Source organism: Daldinia loculata, assembly GCF_022478755.1.
Source record: "Daldinia loculata strain CBS 113971 unplaced genomic scaffold F4817scaffold_42, whole genome shotgun sequence".
NCBI lineage: Eukaryota > Fungi > Ascomycota > Sordariomycetes > Xylariales > Hypoxylaceae > Daldinia > Daldinia loculata.
Genome location: NW_026054896.1, coordinates 1 through 21784, shown reverse-complemented (window position 1 = coordinate 21784; position 21784 = coordinate 1). Strand labels below are relative to the sequence as shown.

Genomic DNA, 21784 nt, shown 5'->3' with positions numbered 1-21784 from the left:
GATCTATTATGCGCATAATGGGCATGGGCCATGCCCCATGTAGTTCACCAAAAAGGATGCGACATGATCAATGCACCATCGCGTACGTATTCGTATAGAGACCCCTGAAATTTCCTTGTGATCTTACATTTTCCCTTTCAACATCATACAGCATACAAGGCTCCACACTACAAGTCTGGGCATAATGGTAGGCGAGGGAATGAAGTAAGGGAGTCTCTATTAATATAACGAGGAACCCATATAGAAGTTCAACCGAGAGATCCGCAGATCTTTACTCAGGGCACTTTTACATAATCTATATATTATTATCGACTTCCGCAAATACTATAACTCTAGAACATCGAATAACTGGGTGAATACTTAAGTATCTATATACTATACCCATGGCTGCATTTTAACTCGAGATACACCCACATTTTCAAGCCTCTTTGAGATCGCTTGAGGGCACAACATGATGACGGCTGATGTTGTGTTACCACTTGTGCGGGGCTTTTACGCCCTGCTCGCTGTTATTGTGCTACGCTTCCTGTATAGAGCATACATCGAACGGAGGCGAGTAAGAACTTTGAAGGCTCAAGGAATTGTGAGTTCGATTAACTACTAGAAGGAATAGCAGGATACTGAACTAATTCATTTAAGCCCGTATTACCACATTCGTTACTATTCGGCCATCTTCCCGTCTTCGCAGCCTTTCAAGCGTCTCATCCTCCAGATGTTAATATATATGAATTCCATCCTTGGCTCGCTGCAAATGTCGATAAATACTTCCCTGGTCATAAGAGATTGCCGCCGGTGGTTTATTTGGACCTTTGGCCCGTGTCAAGGTCTCTTGTACTTATATTTGACGCCGTGGCTGCGGCTCAGTGCACGCAGGTCAAGAGTCTCCCCAAGGACCCGGTCCTCCCCGAATACATGCAGCCGCTGACAGGAAAAATGGATATCGTTTCGACAGAAGGAGAGCTATGGAAGAAATGGCGGTCGATGTTCAATCCCGGGTTTAGCCAACGGAATCTTACAGCTCTGCTCCCAGAGCTCATCGAAGAGGCCCAGATATTCGCAAATGGGCTCAAGGATCAAGCTGGTCAAGGGGGGGAGTGGGGATCGGTATTTCAGCTCGAGAAAAGGACGATCAACCTGACTTTCGACATTATTGTGAGAGCATCTGTGTTAGTATACCTAAACATCACAATTCCGGTTATATACTTCGGTACACTGACACGAGATAGAGATCTACGGTTACACGAACAGTCAAACCCATCAAGCAGTCCGTTCAAGACCGCCCTAGTAGACCAACTTCGGTTGATGGGGAAGCTATCAAAATCCGCAAGAGCCTTCCATTCCAGCCAGCTTCTCTGGCATCGGAGATCTATTGAACGGAACAACCGCACTATGCGCGAGTTTCTACTTCCGCAGATAGAAAAAAGGCTACAGTCAGACGTCAACGCCAGCCAAAAGAAAACTATCGTCGACCTCGCTATGAAGTATATCGAAAAGGAAGATGCTGGTACTTTCAGAGGAAAACCTGATGCAGAGTTTGTCGATAGACTCATAGCGAATTTGAAGGCGTTTATGTTTGCTGGCCACGATACGACTTCGTCGACGATCTGTTTTATGGTAAAGATACTGCAGGATAATCCGGACTGCTTAGCGAAGCTCCGGGCCGAGCATGATTCTGTCCTAGGGCCTGATCCGGAGAAGGCTATGGAGGTTTTGATCGCATCGCCCCACCTCTTGTACTCGCTCCCGTACACTTTAGGCGTCATTAAGGAGACTCTAAGGCTGCACCCGCTCGCTGCGACGGTTCGTGATAGCGACAGTATCCCAGGGTTCTCAGTCAGCGTTCCAGGGTCGCCTACAAGGTATCCTATGGAGGGGTTCGGACCTTGGGTGGCGGCACCCGGAGTACAGCGTAATCCCGATTATTGGCCACGACCAGACGAGTGTCTTCCAGAGCGCTGGATGGCTGCCGAGGGCGATCCGCTTTATGTTGCTACGAAAGAAGCTTGGGTGCCGTTTTCTCTAGGACCGAGGAACTGCGTTGGAATGGAGTTGGCGATGGTCGAGTTAAGATTGGTCGCCGTACTGATAGCTCGCGCATTTGACATTGAGGAGGCATGGGAAGAGTGGGACAAGAAGCAGTGAGTACTCCAGCCCAAACAATTACTCACCCATCCCTACTATATCTCCTTAGAAGTAATTGTGTATATGGTTACTAACCCAACTACCCCTAACAGAGGTCCCAATGCTACGCCTACTCACATCGTAAATGGCAGACGCCTCTACGGCGTTGGGAATGGACCAGTTCACCCGAAGGATGGTATGCCAGTACATGTGAGGCTACGAAATCATAAGCTATCCATCTGAGGGTAATAGACTAGCTTTTTCATGATGTATAAATATTACGATCAGTTCCTAGATTTGAGGATCTGATTGTCATTATTAGTGTACCTAAATTCAGTCATACCTGTTATAAATTAGAATGTTCGCTGAAATCCGTGGTCTCTGCCGAAGCTACTTGTAGCTGATTCCGAGTACGCACTGGAAGCCCCCTTTTTAAATTAACACTAGAGATTCACTAACGTCTCGACCAGCCAGCAACTGGCTAGTACTAGTGATATCAATCATACCTTAGCAGATAGACGGCCTTAATAGAAGATCATTGGCCTAGAATTGGATTGTACCTGTAGTGTCATCAGTAAAGAAGTAAATCACGCAATGGAGGATATCTGGGACTACACTAATGAGTAGCAAAGCGGAATTTGAAGATCGGCCAATGTAAAGGAGTGGACATGGGGAAGCTCAATCTGACCTCTTGGTGATCCGTCTTTTTGACCCCCACGCCGTCCTAGATATTGGATGCTTAGCGGGGCTTGAAGAATCGCTAGATCAATATGTTTATTAATGTTGGTTCGGTTTAGCCCTAGGTTATTACTAAAGTTGTAATTGATGGATTCCAATGTTTGTTCTGTGTGCGGTGTAGAAGATAAATCCTTCAATAAAGTGTACTATAGAAGATGTTGATCTGCTAAAGATTCGAGCTGGCATTAGATTCCATGCCGTGCGGCATCCTCCTGGATTTTTCTATGGCCCATCTTACCTCACACTTACAGTTGTGGTAACTGATAACTAGAGGATTTGCGGATGATGCTAACTAGCGTAATTGATACTATAGTAAATCGCGATCCTGTCCAAGTCCTACATGTGACGTATATATTTGGGATAGATACGAAGCTCTAACATGTGCCACGACTCATACAAGCCGCCTCTCGGTAGTATTAAAGTCAAACTCTTTAATAGTTCTAAATACCAGCATCTTAGGCTTAAAAGATGGGTTAGTTACCTTCATTAAGCTATTAGTTCATGCAGGTACATTTCTTTATCAGGACCTAGCTAAAAATGGAATATGCGAACACGATAAGTGACCGAGTCTTCGAGGATTGCGATTGTCGTAAGCGGCTGACGTGACCATCCTTACAGCTGTATGACGTTAAGGCCGCAGTGTAACCTCAGCTGTAGATCTCGCGCACATGTGCAGATGTTGCTGTGTGTGTTGGTACACAGCTTCCCCCATTTTGGATCTCATCGTCTAGTGTTCTGGTGTAAGCTTGTGAATGTTTCGCGACGAATTTCCAAATCTAGCCCATGTTTAAGAGGTAAACATGTTTAAGTAATACCGCTAGTTATTAAGAATCCTCCTAAATTAGGGCATATGCCAAGCATTTAATACAGGTACAGAAAAGCTTATTTTTTTCAACTGCCTGCATAGACGTACATAGTACATTATGTACATACACATGTAAGTACCTCGCACCCCGAACCCCAACCTCCAACCTTTTTCGAGCGTTCTAGAAGCGTGATACATTCAAGTATTTTCAGGATTTGGGTATCAACTACTACATACCTATGTACACTACACACATGTACCATCTCATCTTCCTTGGTCCTTTTTCTTGTTTTACTGCCTTGGTGGCGGCATCGGCCCCATTGAAGTGTTCCACGATCGGCAGATAGCTATTCTAATACGTATAGTATTGTACAAAGTACGCAGTACCTACGCAGGATTAATGTTGAGTCTAAAAGCTTTAAATAGCACCTCACATACCACGTCGTCATGTGAAGTCATGTACACAGTGTTGATATTTCATTAGCTTCGAAATACCTATGGTCTACGCTAGACACGCACCTAACGTTTACAGTCTACATATTGGACATATAAAAACGTTAGATGTACCACTGTATCTCCGTTTCAGGTAGTTTAGATACTAAAAGAGTAGCGTAAAGTCCACTTATATCACTATAATATAGGTACGTACCATTAACACTAAAACTAATCCAGGGGTACCAAAACCTGCTTCATCTCAATCTATCTGTATACACTACGTAAGGCATTTATTGCTATCAAAGAAAAGGTGACGCCAAATTGTCGAGATATTGCGTAAAATATTTTCTTGTTCCACTGCTCTAACCTGCATACGTAGCCGTCCCCGTTTATGTGGCTGGAACAGCGTTGGATCTGGGTCGCCTAATCCTGGTGAACCAAACCACAATATCAAGGGGCTCTGCAAAATCCTCCACACACCATAGGAATGGGCATATCTATCAAAAGTCGCCTGAAATGACCTAACTATCCAATACAGCAACCCACAGGACTCAAACAAGCCTTGAGAAGTGTTGCTTCTACGCTAAGAGCTGATATCATATTGGTGCGAGGTAAAGGTGCAAATATCAGATCTTTGGTGATTCCTACGTGTTGGAAAATATTTCGGGATTTCTATCTCGACAACTTAGAAGCCATAATACAAGCAACCCAAAATTTTATTCGCTCCGACTGGCTAGTTAGAGTAACCTGACTCGTCGTCAACTGCGACTAAAAACGGATTATGATGGGTACCAACGTCAATCATAGTGGCTGGGGTGGTCAAATGCCGCGTTCCCGTTGTACCTTGACCCACGATACTACTTACAATAGTCCGGCGTGTCCATATTCGAAGTGATCAACATAACCATGAAGTTAGCGTAGAAGGCTATGTATGATCGTCGAGGCAAGGTTAAGAAAGAAGTAATGGTATTGTGGCAGTAGTTATCTACTACACTAGCGTTCCTAAGGACTCGATGAGCATATAAGGGAGTTAGCTCGACCTCGATTTCAGTCCAGAATTATTTCCATCAGTATTGATTCGAATCCAACAACAACTACATACTGTTGTAGCCTGCTGCAACTCTCGCTCGTTTGTCAAATAAGCCATACTCGGGAAACGGTATACCTATTATTCATCCATATTACAAAACAAGTCAGACATTAACGCATCGACTATGCGGTCATTCGTTACTCTCTTAGCAGCATTAGCCTCGTTGCAGGGCGGCTCAGCAGCTCCGTTCGGCAACCAGCAACAACCTCCCACTACCATATCTCACGGCGGATTTCCGCATCCGACCGGTCGTTTCCCCCACCCAACCGGCTTCCCGCATCCTACTGGCCATCACCGTGATGGTCATGCTCACCCCACTGGCAAATTCCCTTGGCAGCCTGGCGCACCGCATCCCACCCCTCGCGTGAAGAGAGAGAATGAAGGGCAAGAAGGTGACCATAAGGAGCCATGGGGTTTTCCTCACCCAACTGGCCACCATCATCACCACCCGAGCGGCGGTTTCCCTCACCCAACCGGACATCCTAAAAGCAATATTTTTTTGAGACGGGATACGGACCATGTACGCCCTCACCCGGATGGCTTTGCCCATCCTAGCGGTCACCACCCGCACCCAACCGGTGGGTTCCCACAACCTACTGGTGGACCTGGTCATCACCACCATCCCCCAGGTGATAACCAGGACCACGGTCACGGAAACTGGCAGGATAATCATGAGAAGCGAGGCGAGGGGTTCCGCAGACCCGCTAGCATTTCATCGCCAAGTGGTATTACCAGCCATCTCCACCCCCAACCTACTGCCGGTGCCCAACCCGGGCACCACGTGCAGCAACCCGACGGGGAACCGAAGCGCGAGCGCCAGATACTACAGGAGATCCCGCGCGTGGTCCAGGATGCCAACTAAGAGACATAACGGATGAAGGTACCGAAGTTATTACAGCATAATGAATCCGACCGACTGTACGGTACTGTAAGGCTAGTAAGATTATGATTAGATGAAGTAATGGAAGGACTTAGAACGCTTGGATCTTTATAGACTGCTTGGCGGAATAGACTAGCTGGATGCTGGATACTGGGCACCTACGAATGGATCACGCAGGGGTAAGATGTCACCTTTTTAGATAAAGGTGACTCTTCACATTGAAATTTTGCAAATCCGTATAAAATTCGTCTTCATGCTACCTCAACTTTATGTGAACTTGTCCTGTGATATACCGGGTGTGAATTTCAGTACTAAAGGATAGTGCTCATGAGATCACCTATCTTATAATGAAGGACTATGCGAGTATTACCAAGCCCACTGTAATATTAATAGACTCTCGGATACGACCTTTAAGTTTATCCATGTCGATCTAGTTAATTGGGTAAACCTATCGTAGCATTAGCTTAGAAGCAGAGAAGCACATTTCGTATTATATAATCCACTTAATATCTCGCAAATAGGTAGCTTGAATATGTTGTTAACTCTAACAATGAGAGAGAATATTATTATCCTAGAAAAAACCGTAAAACACATATCTGTATTAAAGTTAATAATACGTATAGATTTATTCCAACCCTAAGTAAATAATAACTTAAAAGGACCACAGGAGTATATTCCACGAAATAATTTATAGTATGTGGTATTGTTAAATATAATATTAGAGGACTCGTGTTAGCCTTTAATGAGAGATCAATTTATGATGATTCAAGTTTCGTGTGTACCTAGTTGAAAAAAGCGACTTATAAGTTTCAACTGTTGACACTAAATCTATTTTCCTTTAGATTGAAACAAGCAGTCTTAAGTATTGATATAGTTCAATTATAGCTGACTATTAAATAAGCCATTAGTAAAATATATTTGACATGTTAAAGTCAAAGCCATTAAGAAACTTGATAAAGTATGAGGATATTATGAACAAGTCAAAATGAAATTGAAATAAAACACTACCCATTGTCATAACTTTAGACTAAGTATTAGCTTAAATGAAACTATATTGAGCTATTGTAAACTGCACTTCAATGTCTGTTTCGTTGAGTTGCCATGTCATATAATTGCATATTCTCATAAAGCTAACGCTAAGGTATGACTCTCATGGCACGATAGCCGCGTAAAATATAAAGAGCATCTAGTAACGTCAACGTTTTATATTGGTTCAAACAATCTCTTTGGGCTTTAACAAAGCCTTACCAAAGCCTTACCCCTAAGCTTCTTTCTGCGACTAGCTATAAATATACACCTACCAACCAAACAAAGAAGGCAACCTTTAATTGAAGTTTTCACTTGATTTCTGAAACGACGTGGTAGTAAACCATTCGATACAATTTTACTAATTCCATTCAAAAATGACAAAGCGGATAGCTCGGTAGGTCACCTGGTGTACCCCCCACGCCGCACGAATGTAAACAACTAAGAAGTAAGACAAATACCTCATTTGAGTCATGCTTCATAAGGAAAGTGTACTTTAAAGATTAACTGTTCAATAGAATTGAATTGAATTCAAAACATTTGGTAGTCTTTGCTAAAGAATATAAATCTAAGAATTGAATAATGCGGTGTAGTTTGGTTATTTATTAAAGACGCCCCTTGCCTGATATTTGTAAATTATCTAAGGTAGAATACGATTTTGGTGTTGGACGGAAGCGCCACGATAGTTCTCGGTGAAGGGCCAAGAGCTGAATGTGTAATGTGTGCATTCCAATCAATTCGACTTAGTAATATCGGAATTACCGTAGTACCTTACCCAAGCCCAAATTGATTATAATAATACGTCCCTTCTCGTCCCTCGTCATCGATTCCCCAGGCTTCTACTACAATTCGCATAACAAATCAACGACGACTACATTAGGTACAAACGAGTGCGATCCCGGCCTAAACCCAGTAAATTTCAACCCCAGAACCCTATAACCCCTACAACATTAAACTTGTGCACAATACGGAATACAGTAAGCATCAACTGACCACACAGTACAGATACGGTACGGTCAAAACAGTTAACGACGCTAAGTAGTACCTACCCTTTACCGTTTGTAAATTCGCCACGTGAACGTACCAAAGTGGATACCGCCAGTTCTTTGATTTGCGGCGTTTCAACAAACTCTGTTAGTTCTTCTGTTAGAAAGAAGCCCTGCGACATTTTCCCTTTGCGTTTTTGACCTTTTCATCAACATAAGCTACGAAACTCTCGCAATCCGTTTTGTCAACTCGCCGTTCTCTTTTCGTTCATTTTTCTTGCGATTCGATTTATTTTAAGTTTTTGTTTTTTTTTCTTCCTCTACCTCTTATTGAGATACGATGCGCGGCAGCGCCGTCACTTCGGCAGCTTTGACCGCGTTCAAACAACCCCTATCTAGATTTGGCCGTGCTCATTTATCCACTGCATCCTCCCACTACAGCGCCGGAGCTCGCTTCGGCGGTAGCATTCGCAAAGCTAGCACCGTTCCGCACAGCGTCAGCTCTTTCGGCTCTCAGCAATTCGAGCCCGGCGTCATTCTGAAGGGATACTCTGGTCGCGAGTATACCATCGAAAATGTTCTGCAGGACAGACAAGACCGCCTGGTCTATCTCGCCAGGTAAGCTAAGCTAAGCTCTACTTGAGGGTCTACCTCAGCAGAAAATTCATATTTTCTTTATCTTTTACCCCATTCGACGCTTGCGTTTGTGGGTCGGACTTGAACCAACTAACACGTCTCCAGGGCAAATGAGAAGATGTTCGTTCTGAAAAGTCTATTTGAGAACGAATACAATTATGCACTTCCTCTGCAGTTGAGATTTAATCACTCGCCTTACTTGCGGGCGCTGCGGGACACCGTCCCCGAGCAGAAGATGTTTGTCAATGAATACATGACAGACCATCTCCTCAACTTCGCCTTTAAGGATCTCTCCCTGGCTGCGCAAAAGCGCGTCCTTCGAGATAGTCTACGAGGCCTTGCTACCTTGCACGACCAGAACATCGCGCATTTAGGTATGTATCCCCGCCGGACTTAAGCTTCGGATTTTAATCTAATGTGGCGTCTCAGACATCAAAGCAAATAACATCATGGTCGACTACCGCGATACCAGTGAAGGAATCACCGTAGATCGCGTGCAGTTATCGGACCTAGAAGATTCGACTCACATCCCACCTGGACAGGCTCTGCGTGGGCTTAAAGTTGGCAATCAGTTTTGGCGCAGTCCAGAGGCGCACGTACAGGGCGCGGTCGGAAAGCCTTCGGACATCTTCTCCTTGGCGCTAGTGGTGAGCTTGACCGCCTTTGCTTATGTGTCACGGCTACTAATGCTAGTACCTATAGTTCATATTCATGCGTCTCAAAATGGTTATCTTCCGGATCGACAGCGCGCCAAATGTCGATCTTACCAACGCCATCCTCGAGCGGCAAATATCCACTTTTGCCGAGTGGAATGATTACGAGTCTTTCATCGACTACCTTGGCCGAAGACATCCCTGGGTCGGCGAGCTCTCTCGCTTGCAAGACTCTTTCGGTTCTAAGAATCCCCGAAGACCATTTTCGCTCTGGAAAAGCGATTCACTTGACCCAGACTTCAAGGATTTGATTAAGAAGATGACCAACTTTGATCCCCGGAGGAGAATCACGGCGCGGGAAGCCCTCGGTCATGTCTGGTTTGACGATGTTGAGGAACTATAGTTGATACCTTGGGTTTAGCGATTATCAGGTTTACGGGAAACAGTACCGCACACGGTTTTGATTTCAAGCTTTGATTTCACGGCACGGGAACAGGAAACGGAACCGGATATAGACTGAAAAACGGACTTTGAGGGATAGAGATATAGACTACAAACATAGAAAGCAATAATGTTAATGGCGCCGCACGCCCGCACCGACTCAGCCTCGTTTGAGTTCTAATCATTAATACCTAATATACTAGGGTAAGTCACTTGCATATAGACTAGAGACTTGAATGAAAGAGTGGCAAGAATACGCATCACTAAACTAGTCATATGAGCAGTGCTGTTTTGGTGATCAGGTGAATTGATAGTCAGCATTGGGTTTATCACTTTGGACACTAGTCTTTCCGATCAGTCTTATCAAGCGCATAGCAAGTCAGCAGGTGGTTACATAGGTCAGGGGATCGTGGAACACATCGACTTTCAATGGAATCTTTGCATAGCTCTAAAGATTGCCAGTTCGTAATGAGATGTATCAGCTCGACATGTTGTTACCTTGCAGATTCAGATAGGAGTCCAAATGGCTTAGATGAAACTTATAACCTCCTTCGCGTATCAGTAAGTTAGAGACCTGGAGTAATTGTAACTGTGTTACTGACGTATTCGTATAGACCAAGGATTAATGAGACAATATGTAGCTGCGTTTAGACAGCCAATAATCTCCAAGCGCAAGCTTAATAGGTCCCCCTAAAGATTGGCCTTACGAAATGCTATTTTCGACAGAGGGCTTGTGTAGCTAACGCATAACAGCCCCTATTTCATGGTGCTATAGATGCAACAGGGCGTGGTGTTACTCGACCTTTCTCGGCGAGTACAAGAATGAGACCTACATATCTATACTCTGTGGATGATTGAGATGAGGTAAATATCAGAGGTTGTTTTCATGGTTTCGAGAGTTAATATAACTGCTGTACGAGACGAGAGTCTGAGACATGTCAGCGATAGTCCTAGAATGAGTTATTTCTTTCGAATCTGCATGCAAATAATATCATTGTCCGCCGTCTACGGTTCTAAGTAAGATCTAGGCCTTTGCGACACCTAAGCCTCCAGTAATTAGCTTCTCATATTGCGTAAAGACGGAGTATATAAGTTGAAGTAGCGAGAGTGCCATTCTTCACCTTTCCGAAGTCATCACCATCGCTACACCACAATAACAGAAGCCGAATTTATTCTGAAACATTCAGCTTTCTCTTTCCACTATTCTAAACCTACAATAGCCAAATTAGCTGCAAATATGAAGCTCTTTCAACCTGTCGTTATTCTTCTCTCCATTGCTGCCGGTAATGCCGTCGCTCATCCTGCAGGGGACGCACCAGAGGTCGAACTTAGTACCATCACAAGTGGCGAATACACCTTCTTCGGAGTGGGCGAAACTGTGAGTGTATTTCCTTAATTAGGTAATTAGTCCCTAAGACCATTGGCCATTGTATATTACCAACGCATAAACACATCACTGCTATTACTGCAACATAGACTAAGAAATATTTCCGTAGTCCGAGTTTGAAAAACGCTGCAGTGGGTACTTAACGCAACATGCCGATTGCACACCTGGACAGTGCCAATGTTTGGGTAAGAATGGGTGCTATGGTTGTAATGGTGGACGGATACAATGCCAGCCTGGCCCTGGTTCGGGAGTATGCTGGACTGCTTAGGCTGCTTGAATTCACTGGTAGTACCGAGTCTCAGTTCGAATATCTTTGAAAGGGGTTTATAACATCCATTCTCTAAGCTGGGATATCGTATTCAAGACGATAGGGATAGGTTCATGAAGAAGAAACTTCTAGATATATAACCAACTACTTGTCATTCGTTTTGAATGGTATTTGGTTGACGATACACTCTTTCTATATTACACATCATGCATCAACTAAACAGCGTTTTCTATGATTTCATCGTAACTTGAATAAGCCTAAGATGGCTAGGCTTATATTACTACCTTAAATAAAGCATAGACTGTGAAGTATGGTAATTGTATAGCGAAGCTGCAACCAAACGATTAAGATTAAAACTCGAGCAATAGTTTTGAGGCTTTAAGTATTTGACTAGTTAGTTAACCTATGTTGTTTAACTTCATAGCGAATCAATGAAACTGCAAAGAAGGATATCTTTATGGTTTTCGTCTTGGAACATTAAGGCATAGTAGAACTACACCTAATAACCAAATTATTCAGAGAATATATGTTAGATGCTAGGTTAGTTAGTTGCTAATGAACTTGGATACGAATCCATCTAAGATCTTCACCTCGCTCGATGTAACCTTTCTTATCGCCAGATCCACCAACGTGCTATTGGTCGTTGCCTTTAACCTAGCTCGGAGCTTTTATGCGTAAATTGCTTGAAAAGGTGATGATTTCCAGTCCAGTCGATCATAAACATTTTTCAATTTTGCGGTAATGTTTTAGTAATGGTCTCCTCCCCAGCTGTTCATCATGCTAGGCCTTATATACTTGGCTTTGCTGTCGGCCTTCGTCTTCTCAGCTGTTGTAGCCGCACAGGAGACGGGCTTGGACACGTGCACTGATGTCCACATCTTTCTGTCTCGAGGGAACAATGAGCCGTATCCCGGCCGTCAGGGAAAGCTCGTGCAGGCTATTTGCTCGGGGCTCGAGAGCTGCGACTACGAGGACATTGCGTTCAATAATGCCTTGGCAGTTGAATACTGCAGCGCCGTGGAGGCGGGTCGCAAATCTGGCATTGCCCAGATAACCGACTACAACAAGCGATGTCCCGATGCGAAGCTCGTTGTCAGCGGCTACTCTCAGGGCGCACATGTTTTGGGCGACATCCTTGGTGGTGGTGGCGGTGTTTTCTTTCAGGGCTGCACGACGCCTACAGTTCCAGGCTTAGACCCAAATTCAGCCCCTGGTAATACGAGTAAGTTTGGATCCCCTGCCCGTACTATGTAGTATACGGCGCAGCGTCGAAAAGAGTACCTTTTCTAACCAGATGATCTGGCATATAGTTGTAGCTGCCCTCCTTTTTGGTGATACCCGTCATACTGCCAACCAGCCGTATAATACACTAGGAGGCGCGCCTATCAATGGTTTATTCCCTCGAAGTGGACAGCAACTTGAGGGTATCCACAACTTTGCGGGTGTGCTCCGAGACTGGTGTCAGGAGGATGATCCAATTTGCGCAGAGGGCGATGGTAAACGAACATACAATGTCCAACATCATTTGAACTACTTTGATGTCTACTCTGGCGCAGCGGCGGAATGGGTTAAATCGATGCTGGGCGAGACCACCACACCGACATCTGGGTCTACGACTGTGTCGAGTAACACTGCTACATCAACCACAAGTAGCACAAGTACGGTTGTTGAGGAGACAAGTTCTGGGGTAACAGCCACCGAAACCACAGCATCAGAAACACAGAGTGCATCTATTACATCGGTATCTATGAGTTTAAGCTCTCCATCTTTGACTAGAACTTCGACGCCCCTTCCAGAAGGTACAGATTCAAGCACCGCTGCTACGCCAACAGCGTCATCTACAGCCCAACAAGGAAGCGTTCAAGGTGTTCGGTGCTTCAAAGGTTATATCGGCTTATCCATATTGTACTCGTTTCTTTTTGCAATCGCTTAGTCGTCTAACCTGAATATAAAATTTGATGTTCTATCGACGGAATGGGTAGAAAAGCTATACGTTACGGTCAATAATGTTAGCATAGGGGGAAACTTTGAACCATCTGGTCTTGACATACTGGTTATGAAATCGATTACTCCTTTTCGCTAAAGAGCTAGTCATCCACCTAGTGATGCTGATCTCTAACTGTATAGTGGGAGGTCCCATTCTTAGTAGCAGGCATCATCGCAGTCGTCGCTCTTCCGGCTTCGGCGCTGTGTATCCCTATATTTAGCTCAAGGTGATCTAAAGCTTTGCTGCAAGCTTCGTGGGCATCCGTATTGTGCTGTTTTGGGATATAACCATAGCGGACAAACCCAAGCCTCTTGACGCGTTCCTCTAGGCTGTAGACAATCCTAAACAGGTCCAAATGCAAGATTTCCTGTCCTGCATGGTTTTTCCACCCGTTTTTATGCCATGTGGAAATCAAGTCCGTCATGCATAAAACAATATATTTAGAGTCCGACTGAATCGATACAACTATTGGACAAGTTAGTCGCAACGATTCGCGTCTTTCCAGGGCTTTCTGGAACGCCAGTATAATGGAAAGTATTTCGACTCTTTGACTAGTTAACTCCTGATTTCTTATGTTCTGTTGAAAACTATCGCGGATGCCTCCTTCTTGAGCCATCAGACAGGCAACAGTGACTCCAAGACTACCAAATTGAGGACGATTTCTGCAGAGCCCGCTGGTACGAAAATGCATAAAGTAAACCATCGTGGTGGCGCTGAGAGGTATCTAATGCAAATACGATTAAGTAAATGGTTCTTGCCTAACCGTTAGCCTGATAACCTCAATATGTCAACCGTATAGCAGCAGTTAAATACCCTAATGCTAGGAATGCCGAAGTGAAATAGATGATAGAGCCAAGCGAGCGACAGAGCCAAGTGATAGCTTGATATTGGCGAGATTGTGAGAGAGCTACCCAGTAGCCAGGGGGGAGTATGAAGATAATTTATAAGAGAGGACATCTTGGGTCGGTAGTTGGGAGGACTTGCTTGTTTAATATATAAAAATAAGTTAGAAGATAACTTAAATCCCGGAAGGCACTGAGTAGCTATAAAGTTTGATAATTGTTCAATGTGCATTGTCATGAGGTGAAGTAAGAAGCACCGAAACAACTTTATTGTTCGGCGAGGAACTTTGAATTAGCTACGGGAACCTACGGCTATACATGGTGACAATGTCCTTTGCTCTAGATGTCTCATCTAGGATACCAAAGCCGCCGATATATAGTTTATAGGTACTTGTTATAGAGACTCGAAGTATCGCAGTGTTGGATTTCGGGGCTGCAAAACTGTAATTCTTCATGACAAAAGGCTTTGACACTTTGTGGATCGAAGCGCTGTTTCTCCTTCCCTAAGCTCGGCTCTAGTAAGATAATGTGCTGAATACTAAGATAAATGTGAAAGTTTATACCGGAGATGAGTTTAACACCTTGCTACATTATGACTTATATCATAAACTGCCTCTCTATGAATAAACTTGGAGAACACATTAATAATTAAGATATCAAGTTTGATTTATCAGTTCACCTGATGTGAAGTTCGTTCTGTTTATCTTGATATAAAGTCGTACCTAATATACTTAATTGGACTTATACGACTACGCGCTTGTAAAGTGAAGCTACCTGATACATTAGGTAGGTATGTGCGAATCGCACGGAGTATTATTCAAGTTACAGCTTTGCACTAGGTACCTAGGTAGGTACAACGAATCGCGTCACATTCCAATGGTAGCACGAGCTTCGGCGTATATTTGGACCCCTCCACTATCGATAACCTCCATATTCTTGGTGCCCCACCAAAAACGATGCTTTGATAAGATGAATCCGATATCTCTCTCACCTGAATCTTTGCCGTTTATTGTTTACCTCATCTCATCTCGTCTCCTATATCGGCGAAGTTCATTACATCCCGTCTCGTAGAAAATCATCAATCGAAAACCAATTAAGACTCAAGCTTGAAGTCCAATTGGCTTTCCATACGCGAGACGTGGCATGTTCTGAGCGATATACGAGAACTTGATAGGTATTGAATTGTGCGCGGGGCAGGGATGGGAGACGCAGCTCAGGATATCGACGCCAAAGGCGATGCTCTTGACACGGCAAAGGACTTGTTTGCAGGAGCTGCCGGAGGAGTTGCTCAGGTTTTAATAGGTAGGTTACCTCTCTTTCCAACTTCATCTTATCATAGCGCTATCTGTCACAATGCTTGGTTGTGGTAAGGTTAAGCCATAGGTGATAAAAATAGATGGATGGGATGTTAGCTATCACGGAAAGGACGTTAAGCTTTGAAAAGTCAAAATGCTCATAACCACGAAAGAGATGGAGACAATAACCCTAATTCATATATATATATATATTAACTTAAAACCCCGTCCTCATCGCTAACCCTCCACAGGCCAACCCTTCGACATAGTCAAAGTCCGGCTCCAAACCAGCACAGCATACAAATCCGCCCTCGACGCCGCAACCTCCATCTACGCCAAAGAGGGCCCCCTCGCATTCTACAAGGGCACACTAACCCCCCTCCTTGGTATCGGAGCCTGCGTATCCATCCAATTCGGCGCCTTCGGGTACGCGCGACGCTACTTCGAGGCCCAGAATGCCTCCTCCTCATCTTCTTCTTCCAAGGACCTGTCCTTCGGCCAGTACTTCGCAGCCGGCGCCTTCGCCGGCGTCGCCAACTCCGTGATCTCGGGGCCCATCGAGCACGTGCGTATCCGGCTGCAGACGCAACCCCACGGCGCGGCGCGCCTGTACTCGGGCCCTCTCGACTGCGTGCGCCAGCTGTCTTCGCGCGGCGGCGGGCTGCGCGGCTTGTACCGCGGCGAGGCGGTGACGATTTGGCGCGAGGCCGCTGCTTACGGCACGTGGTTTCTGACTTTCGAGTACTTGATGATGGCCGACGCGGCGCGGAACCGCGTTGCGCGAGCCGACATCCCCAGCTACAAGGTTGCCCTGTACGGTGGTCTGGCCGGTGAAGCCCTCTGGCTTGCTAGCTACCCTTTTGATGTCGTCAAGAGCAAGATGCAGACCGATGGTTTTGGTAGCGAGATGAAGTATAAGACGATGCGGGACTGCTTTTCGCAGACCTGGAGGACCGAGGGCGCACGGGGCTTTTGGAAGGGCATTGGTCCTACGCTACTGAGGGCCATGCCAGTCAGCGCGGGTACGTTCGCCGTGGTGGAGGCGACGATGCGTGCTCTCAGTTAAAAAACCAAAATTAAGTACCTAAGGTAATTAGGGGTAAGGAGGCTGAGAAAATCTGGGCTTAGGTCATATGATAGGGCGTTGGGTTTCAACCAAAGATGCGTGAGATAGGGGGGTTTATCACGATAGATCTCATTTGGGAGCAATTCAACACTTCGCACTTGGACCGGTATTAGGGCGTAATCTGAACTAGATTTGGAGGCCTATAGAAGGCAGACAAAATTTTATCTATTCGCTAGTCTCGACACGCCTCTGTAGAATCTTCCTAGCATTTGCCGGGGTGAGGGATTCTATATCCAATTCAGCCAACAGTTTCTTGGCTTCGGCATTATCTGTGAATGCACGGTCGCTCGCTTGTTGGAGAGATATGGTCCCGTCTGTGGCTTCTAGTGGCAGGCTCAATAGCCTCGTGCCGTCTTGTAGAGTACTAAGCGCGATCGAACCATCCGGGATGTGTCGGTCTATCAGAGAAGCGATAGCCTCCAGATCCCTTGCAAACTGGGCGGCACTGACGCTTGTAAAACTCTGCGCCATAAGCACTGTCGTCCATATTGTATCCTGTAGTTTCTCCAACGCCTCCCGCCATACCCGGCGATAAACGGCGGCGCTCAATACAGAAGTAAGGAAGATAAGATTTCGTTTGAGTATCTAGAGTAATGTCAGCCGCGATTTTGGATATCCATGATTCAAGAGTAAAATTTTACCTTTAAAGGCTCATCTAATTCTGGAGTTACAGAAAGCTGGGAAGTGTCCACTGGAAATATTTAGCATGCCGACTCGCGGTGAGTTTCGAATAATAGAGCTTACAGTGGGTATCATCACTGATTGTAGTCCAATGAGCCTTGGCGAAGTACGGGCGGAATGCTTTCTGGTGGGAGTCAATCAATGCTGCGACTAGGTATTCTTCGGCGGCCTTCCGACGGCGAGCGTACGCCGCGATAGTTTCATCGAATAAAATGCCACTGTCACCGTCGGAGCTAATATCTGCTGAGGTCTTATCTTTCACATTTTCATAACTCATTCCGGTGGCAATATTACCATCGCCATTAGTCTGTTTAGCCCTCATTTGGAGCTGTTCCCACAAGGATACGAAAAACTATCCAAAATTAGCAAGGGGCTCAATATGTGCACCTAGAAAATTAAAACTTACCTCCTCATTACTCCAATCCTTCAAAGTAGCAATGATGTGGTCAGAACTGCCCAAGACCTTGCAGAGAGTCTCAAATGCCCCGGTGCCTTCCAATGCGGCGGCTTGTTCCTTGGTTACGCCGTGTAGGGTACGGCCCAGAGTGGAGGTAATTGTATAGTATGCGTCTAATGAATCCCTGAAGCGGTCGTGATAGTCATCTAGAATTTCAAGCTGAATATCGATGAGGAATCGGAGTTTGTGGGAAAACCTGCGGACTCGCTCGTATTGAGATGTGACAGACTTTAACAAGTCCGTCACTCTCACTGCACCAAAGGTTGGCTTCATCTTACCAGCACCGCTGTAATCATAATCAATGTTTCGAGCATCGGGGGAGTTCATAATGACGTGGTAACGCTCCAGAGCGAAATCCTTCTCTGCTTTGAACCAATCGTCAAAGTGCTGTTCGAGGACTTCCGACGTCAAACCGGCCCAGCCCTGATCTGGATCACCGCCGTCATAGTTGAACCTTGATCGTATCTCATCGTCCAGGTCCATCAGCTGTACCATAAGACTACTTAAAAATTGTGGGTTCTTGAGGCCGTGTTGAACCAGAGTATCTATCTTCTCTCTCATCACTGGGAGTAGCACTGTGATAAGGGCACAGGCGGGATCCATGTAGACTGATAGGCTACGCACTTTAGTATCTTGGAATCGGGACGCCAGAACGTAGCCGACATTGTCTCGGAAGAAGCCCTCCCATTTATCGATTAGCGCTAGGAACTGAGGTACGCAGAAAGTTCCAAATGACTGGGGGCCACTCGTCGCGTTGTTACCCATGAACTGGAATTGGAACCATAAGATGAAAGGCTTTGCCATCACTTCGAAGGGCAGTAGTGAAACTACTTTATTCGAGTAGACTACCTCAGGCGCCTGTAAATCGATGAGCTTCTCGAAGCACTGTAGCCATTCGGCGTCCATCTCGGCACCGGTATCAATTCCTTGGGGCCAATTGCGCTCCTTGAGAACATTTTCTAGCTCCTTAGACATAGTATTCTTCATCTCTTCCCATAGATTCTCTGTGGTTCCCTCGACATGGCTCACGAGATGCGTGGCGGCTTGATCTGCTGCTCCCTGTAGTTCCCTTAACCGCATGCTTAGCTTCTTGAGTCTCGAGTAGGATTGCAATGCGGCTTTAGGACTCTGCGGAAGATGAGACCGTGCCTCAAGCCTTAGGTTCTCAACATCGTGTAGTAGCGAAACGTATTGGTGGGCGAGCTCGACCTTGCGTAGCTGCTTCATAGGTTGCTCAAGGCGTCGGATGGCTTCATCGGGTGCGCTAGACTCGGCAACTATCTTTAAGCGGGCATCGATGCTCTCCTGGAGCGCGTTAAACTCGTTTATTGATCGGGCGACTCCCCCTTGGTGGTCCTGGGATGCACGACGAGCATCTTCAAGCTCCCTGGTCGCATCGTCGAGTTGAGTCTGGAGTTGGCTGCGTTGGACTTCTACGCTTGCTAGTAGGTTGTCGAGGTTTTCGAAGTCGGTGCTGGATTGAAGCTTGTCGTCAAGGTAGTCCTCCAATCTGATATCAGGTATCTGGGAATAGGAAGGTGTTGGCGCATTTATAGCCATGATTATTGTTAGGATTTAACATTTAGTCTTGACCAAGTCGCAAAAGCCCGAAGCTGTCAATGTGTTAAAGTGTCGTATGCATTTAATAGTATTTTGATTAGAGGATATTCGACTATCCATAAGAGGTACCTATTTGAATTTACCCACTTTATTACACACAACCAATCACTTAAAAAAGCAAATCCATAGTGATAAAAATACTAGACGTAATAAATAACTTTACAAATAACGTTATTTAATAATTAAACCGAGGGCCCCTCTTGTGGGGACCACAAAAGCCCGACTTTTAGCAAAGCTCATGCTTATGTCATCCCTTATGTCATCCCCCATCCCCTTATATCGTTTTTCCGAAATTTAGCCGCTCATCCCCACAGGGTCACGTGCCACCACGCCAGACCGCGCTCGGGGGCGCTCGGGGGGGAGGCGCTTGGCGCGCTGACGCGCGCCTCGCGCCCCCCCCCCCCCCTCGCGCCTCCCCTCGCGCGGCCCGGCGGTGGCACGATCCTCTGGCTATCCATTGTATTGTCGTCTATTTTTTGTTAAAATAAGAAAAAAAGGAACGTGTGGGATTCGAACCCGGCTTCCTGTAAACCTAAGTCATGTGGTGTTGTTCCGAAAGGGTTTAGTTTTGCACTTAAGAACATGTGACCTGTATATGGCCTTATATTGGCATATGGTTACAAAAATTTAACCAATCACATTAAATAAGTACTTAATGTGATTGGTTAAATTTTTAGCCTAAACCTGGTGCACAGGCCACTTTTTCCCTTAATCCTTTTATCTTTTTTATCAAAAGCTTTATCTTTTTATCGGTTTATTAAAAGTTTTATCTTTTATTAATTTTTTATTAAAAATACGTATTATTTAAAATTTCCAAATTAAAATTATTAACTTAACATTAATCATGCAGTTAAAACTTTAGCCCTATATTTTAATTTATTATAATATTTAAAACCCACAATTAAAAGGCATTAATAAATGCATAAACGAGTTATTTAATTAAAAAATATTTTTAATTTAACTTAATATAATAACTTTTTTAAAAATTAAACATAAACATAATTAATTTTAATTAAATCATTATTATTATTAATAATAAAATTAATATTATTAATATTAATATAAAAATTTACGTAAAAAATAAATTTAATTAATTTAATAAATAATAATTAATTATTAAATAATAAATTTAATTTTTATAATAATAACGAAAAAAATGTTATATATAATAATTAAAAACGTAAAATTAAAATAATATAATTTAAAATAATGTTTTATTAAAAAAGCGAAAATTTTATAAAATGTAAAAATAAAAATAAAATTATTTTATTTTTTAATTTTAAATTTATATAAATAAATAATTAAACGTTATATAAATTAAATAAAATTTAAAATTAATTAAAAATAATATTAATATTATATTATTTATAATTAATAAAAATATTAATAAAATTATTTAAAAATTTTTAATAAATAATAATATAAATATATAAATAAATGTTTAATTAAATAATTGTTAAATATATAAACTTTAATTATATATTTTATAATTAATAACGTTATTATTTTAAATTAAAATAATAATATTTATAAAAATTATTTTATAAATTTTAATAAATTATTATATATTTTATAATTTAATAATAACGTTTATAACGTTATTATTATATTAAAATAAAAATTTAATTAATTTTATCTAAAACGAAGTCCGGTATTTTATATTACATTAATCAAAAAATTATTATAAGAAATTAATAAAGTAATTGATAAGGTAATTGATAAAGTAATTGATAAGTATTACGTAAGTAATTGATAAGAACATTGATAAGGAATTGATAAGAATTTGATAAACGCACGGACCACCAGATTTATGCAACATTAATAAAGTAATTGATAAAGAATTAACAGGCGCACAAACCACCACATTCGTGAGAAATTGATAAGGTAATTGATAAGGAATTGAGAGGCGCACAAACCATTACATCCGTGGGAAATTGATAAGGTAATTGAAAAATTAAAACGCGTATCAACCAATAAAATACCGGACTTCGTCCTGGTCCTGGCGCTTTATTTAAAGTGACTATGATATAAAAATTACATGAAAAAATCTACAAAAATTCAAAGAAAATTAGAAAAAAATTTAAGAATTTAAAAGAAATTAAATAAAATTAAAAAAATGAAAACAATTAAAATAATTAAAACAATAAAAACAATTAAAACAATTAAAACAATTAAAACAATTAAAACAATTAAAAAAATATGTAAAATAAATTATAAAAAATAATGTAAAATAAATTATAAAAAATAATGTAAAATAATGTAAAATAATGTAAAATAATAATACATTAAATACATTAAATACATTAAATA

The 21784-nt window shown here is 43.1% G+C and overlaps 6 protein-coding genes across 6 annotated transcripts; 5 read left to right on the top strand and 1 right to left on the bottom strand.

The window, feature by feature from the left end:
* The first annotated feature begins 102 nt into the window (after positions 1–102).
* Positions 103–2919, top strand: F4817DRAFT_344334 (cytochrome P450 4V3). Its single transcript, XM_049304134.1, has 5 exons — positions 103–583; positions 640–1166; positions 1227–2138; positions 2235–2679; positions 2808–2919. The coding sequence occupies exons 1-4, from the start codon at positions 452–454 to the stop codon at positions 2362–2364; spliced, it is 1701 nt and encodes a 566-aa protein (XP_049156850.1). The 5' UTR covers positions 103–451; the 3' UTR covers positions 2365–2679; positions 2808–2919.
* A 2030-nt stretch (positions 2920–4949) lies between these two features.
* F4817DRAFT_189060 (uncharacterized protein) lies at positions 4950–6259 on the top strand. Its single transcript, XM_049298448.1, has one exon. It carries the CDS (start codon positions 5314–5316, stop codon positions 6049–6051), a length of 738 nt encoding a protein of 245 aa, XP_049156849.1. The 5' UTR covers positions 4950–5313; the 3' UTR covers positions 6052–6259.
* A 1629-nt stretch (positions 6260–7888) lies between these two features.
* Positions 7889–10074, top strand: F4817DRAFT_344331 (kinase-like protein). The gene is made up of 5 exons (XM_049304133.1): positions 7889–8007; positions 8101–8699; positions 8823–9091; positions 9147–9364; positions 9420–10074. The coding sequence occupies exons 2-5, from the start codon at positions 8422–8424 to the stop codon at positions 9771–9773; spliced, it is 1119 nt and encodes a 372-aa protein (XP_049156848.1). The 5' UTR covers positions 7889–8007; positions 8101–8421; the 3' UTR covers positions 9774–10074.
* Positions 10075–12055: 1981 nt separating this feature from the next.
* On the top strand, positions 12056–13812 carry F4817DRAFT_344326 (carbohydrate esterase family 5 protein). Its single transcript, XM_049304132.1, has 2 exons — positions 12056–12688; positions 12777–13812. Exons 1-2 carry the CDS (start codon positions 12244–12246, stop codon positions 13397–13399), a joined length of 1068 nt encoding a protein of 355 aa, XP_049156847.1. The 5' UTR covers positions 12056–12243; the 3' UTR covers positions 13400–13812.
* A 1682-nt stretch (positions 13813–15494) lies between these two features.
* On the top strand, positions 15495–16656 carry F4817DRAFT_360196 (mitochondrial carrier; the record flags this gene model as incomplete). The annotated part of the gene is made up of 2 exons (XM_049306248.1): positions 15495–15597; positions 15842–16656. The coding sequence occupies 2 exons, from the start codon at positions 15495–15497 to the stop codon at positions 16654–16656; spliced, it is 918 nt and encodes a 305-aa protein (XP_049156846.1).
* A 225-nt stretch (positions 16657–16881) lies between these two features.
* F4817DRAFT_360195 (TIP-1 family-domain-containing protein) lies at positions 16882–19414 on the bottom strand (the record flags this gene model as incomplete). The annotated part of the gene is made up of 4 exons (XM_049306247.1): positions 16882–17301; positions 17358–17407; positions 17461–17749; positions 17804–19414. The coding sequence occupies 4 exons, from the start codon at positions 19412–19414 to the stop codon at positions 16882–16884; spliced, it is 2370 nt and encodes a 789-aa protein (XP_049156845.1).
* Positions 19415–21784: the final 2370 nt, after the last annotated feature.

Excerpts from the sequence above, each read along its gene's own strand:
- F4817DRAFT_344334 (XM_049304134.1), top strand. The coding sequence starts at position 452 with ATGATGACGGCTGATGTTGTGTTACCACTTGTGCGGGGCTTTTACGCC. Across the intron at positions 1,167-1,226 it reads ATTATTGTGAGAGCATCTGT|AGATCTACGGTTACACGAAC; the intron begins GTTAGTATACCT and ends GACACGAGATAG. Across the intron at positions 2,139-2,234 it reads GAAGAGTGGGACAAGAAGCA|AGGTCCCAATGCTACGCCTA; the intron begins GTGAGTACTCCA and ends TACCCCTAACAG.
- F4817DRAFT_189060 (XM_049298448.1), top strand. The coding sequence starts at position 5,314 with ATGCGGTCATTCGTTACTCTCTTAGCAGCATTAGCCTCGTTGCAGGGC.
- F4817DRAFT_344331 (XM_049304133.1), top strand. The coding sequence starts at position 8,422 with ATGCGCGGCAGCGCCGTCACTTCGGCAGCTTTGACCGCGTTCAAACAA. Across the intron at positions 9,092-9,146 it reads CCAGAACATCGCGCATTTAG|ACATCAAAGCAAATAACATC; the intron begins GTATGTATCCCC and ends GTGGCGTCTCAG. Across the intron at positions 9,365-9,419 it reads TCTTCTCCTTGGCGCTAGTG|TTCATATTCATGCGTCTCAA; the intron begins GTGAGCTTGACC and ends TAGTACCTATAG.
- F4817DRAFT_344326 (XM_049304132.1), top strand. The coding sequence starts at position 12,244 with ATGCTAGGCCTTATATACTTGGCTTTGCTGTCGGCCTTCGTCTTCTCA. Across the intron at positions 12,689-12,776 it reads TTCAGCCCCTGGTAATACGA|TTGTAGCTGCCCTCCTTTTT; the intron begins GTAAGTTTGGAT and ends TCTGGCATATAG.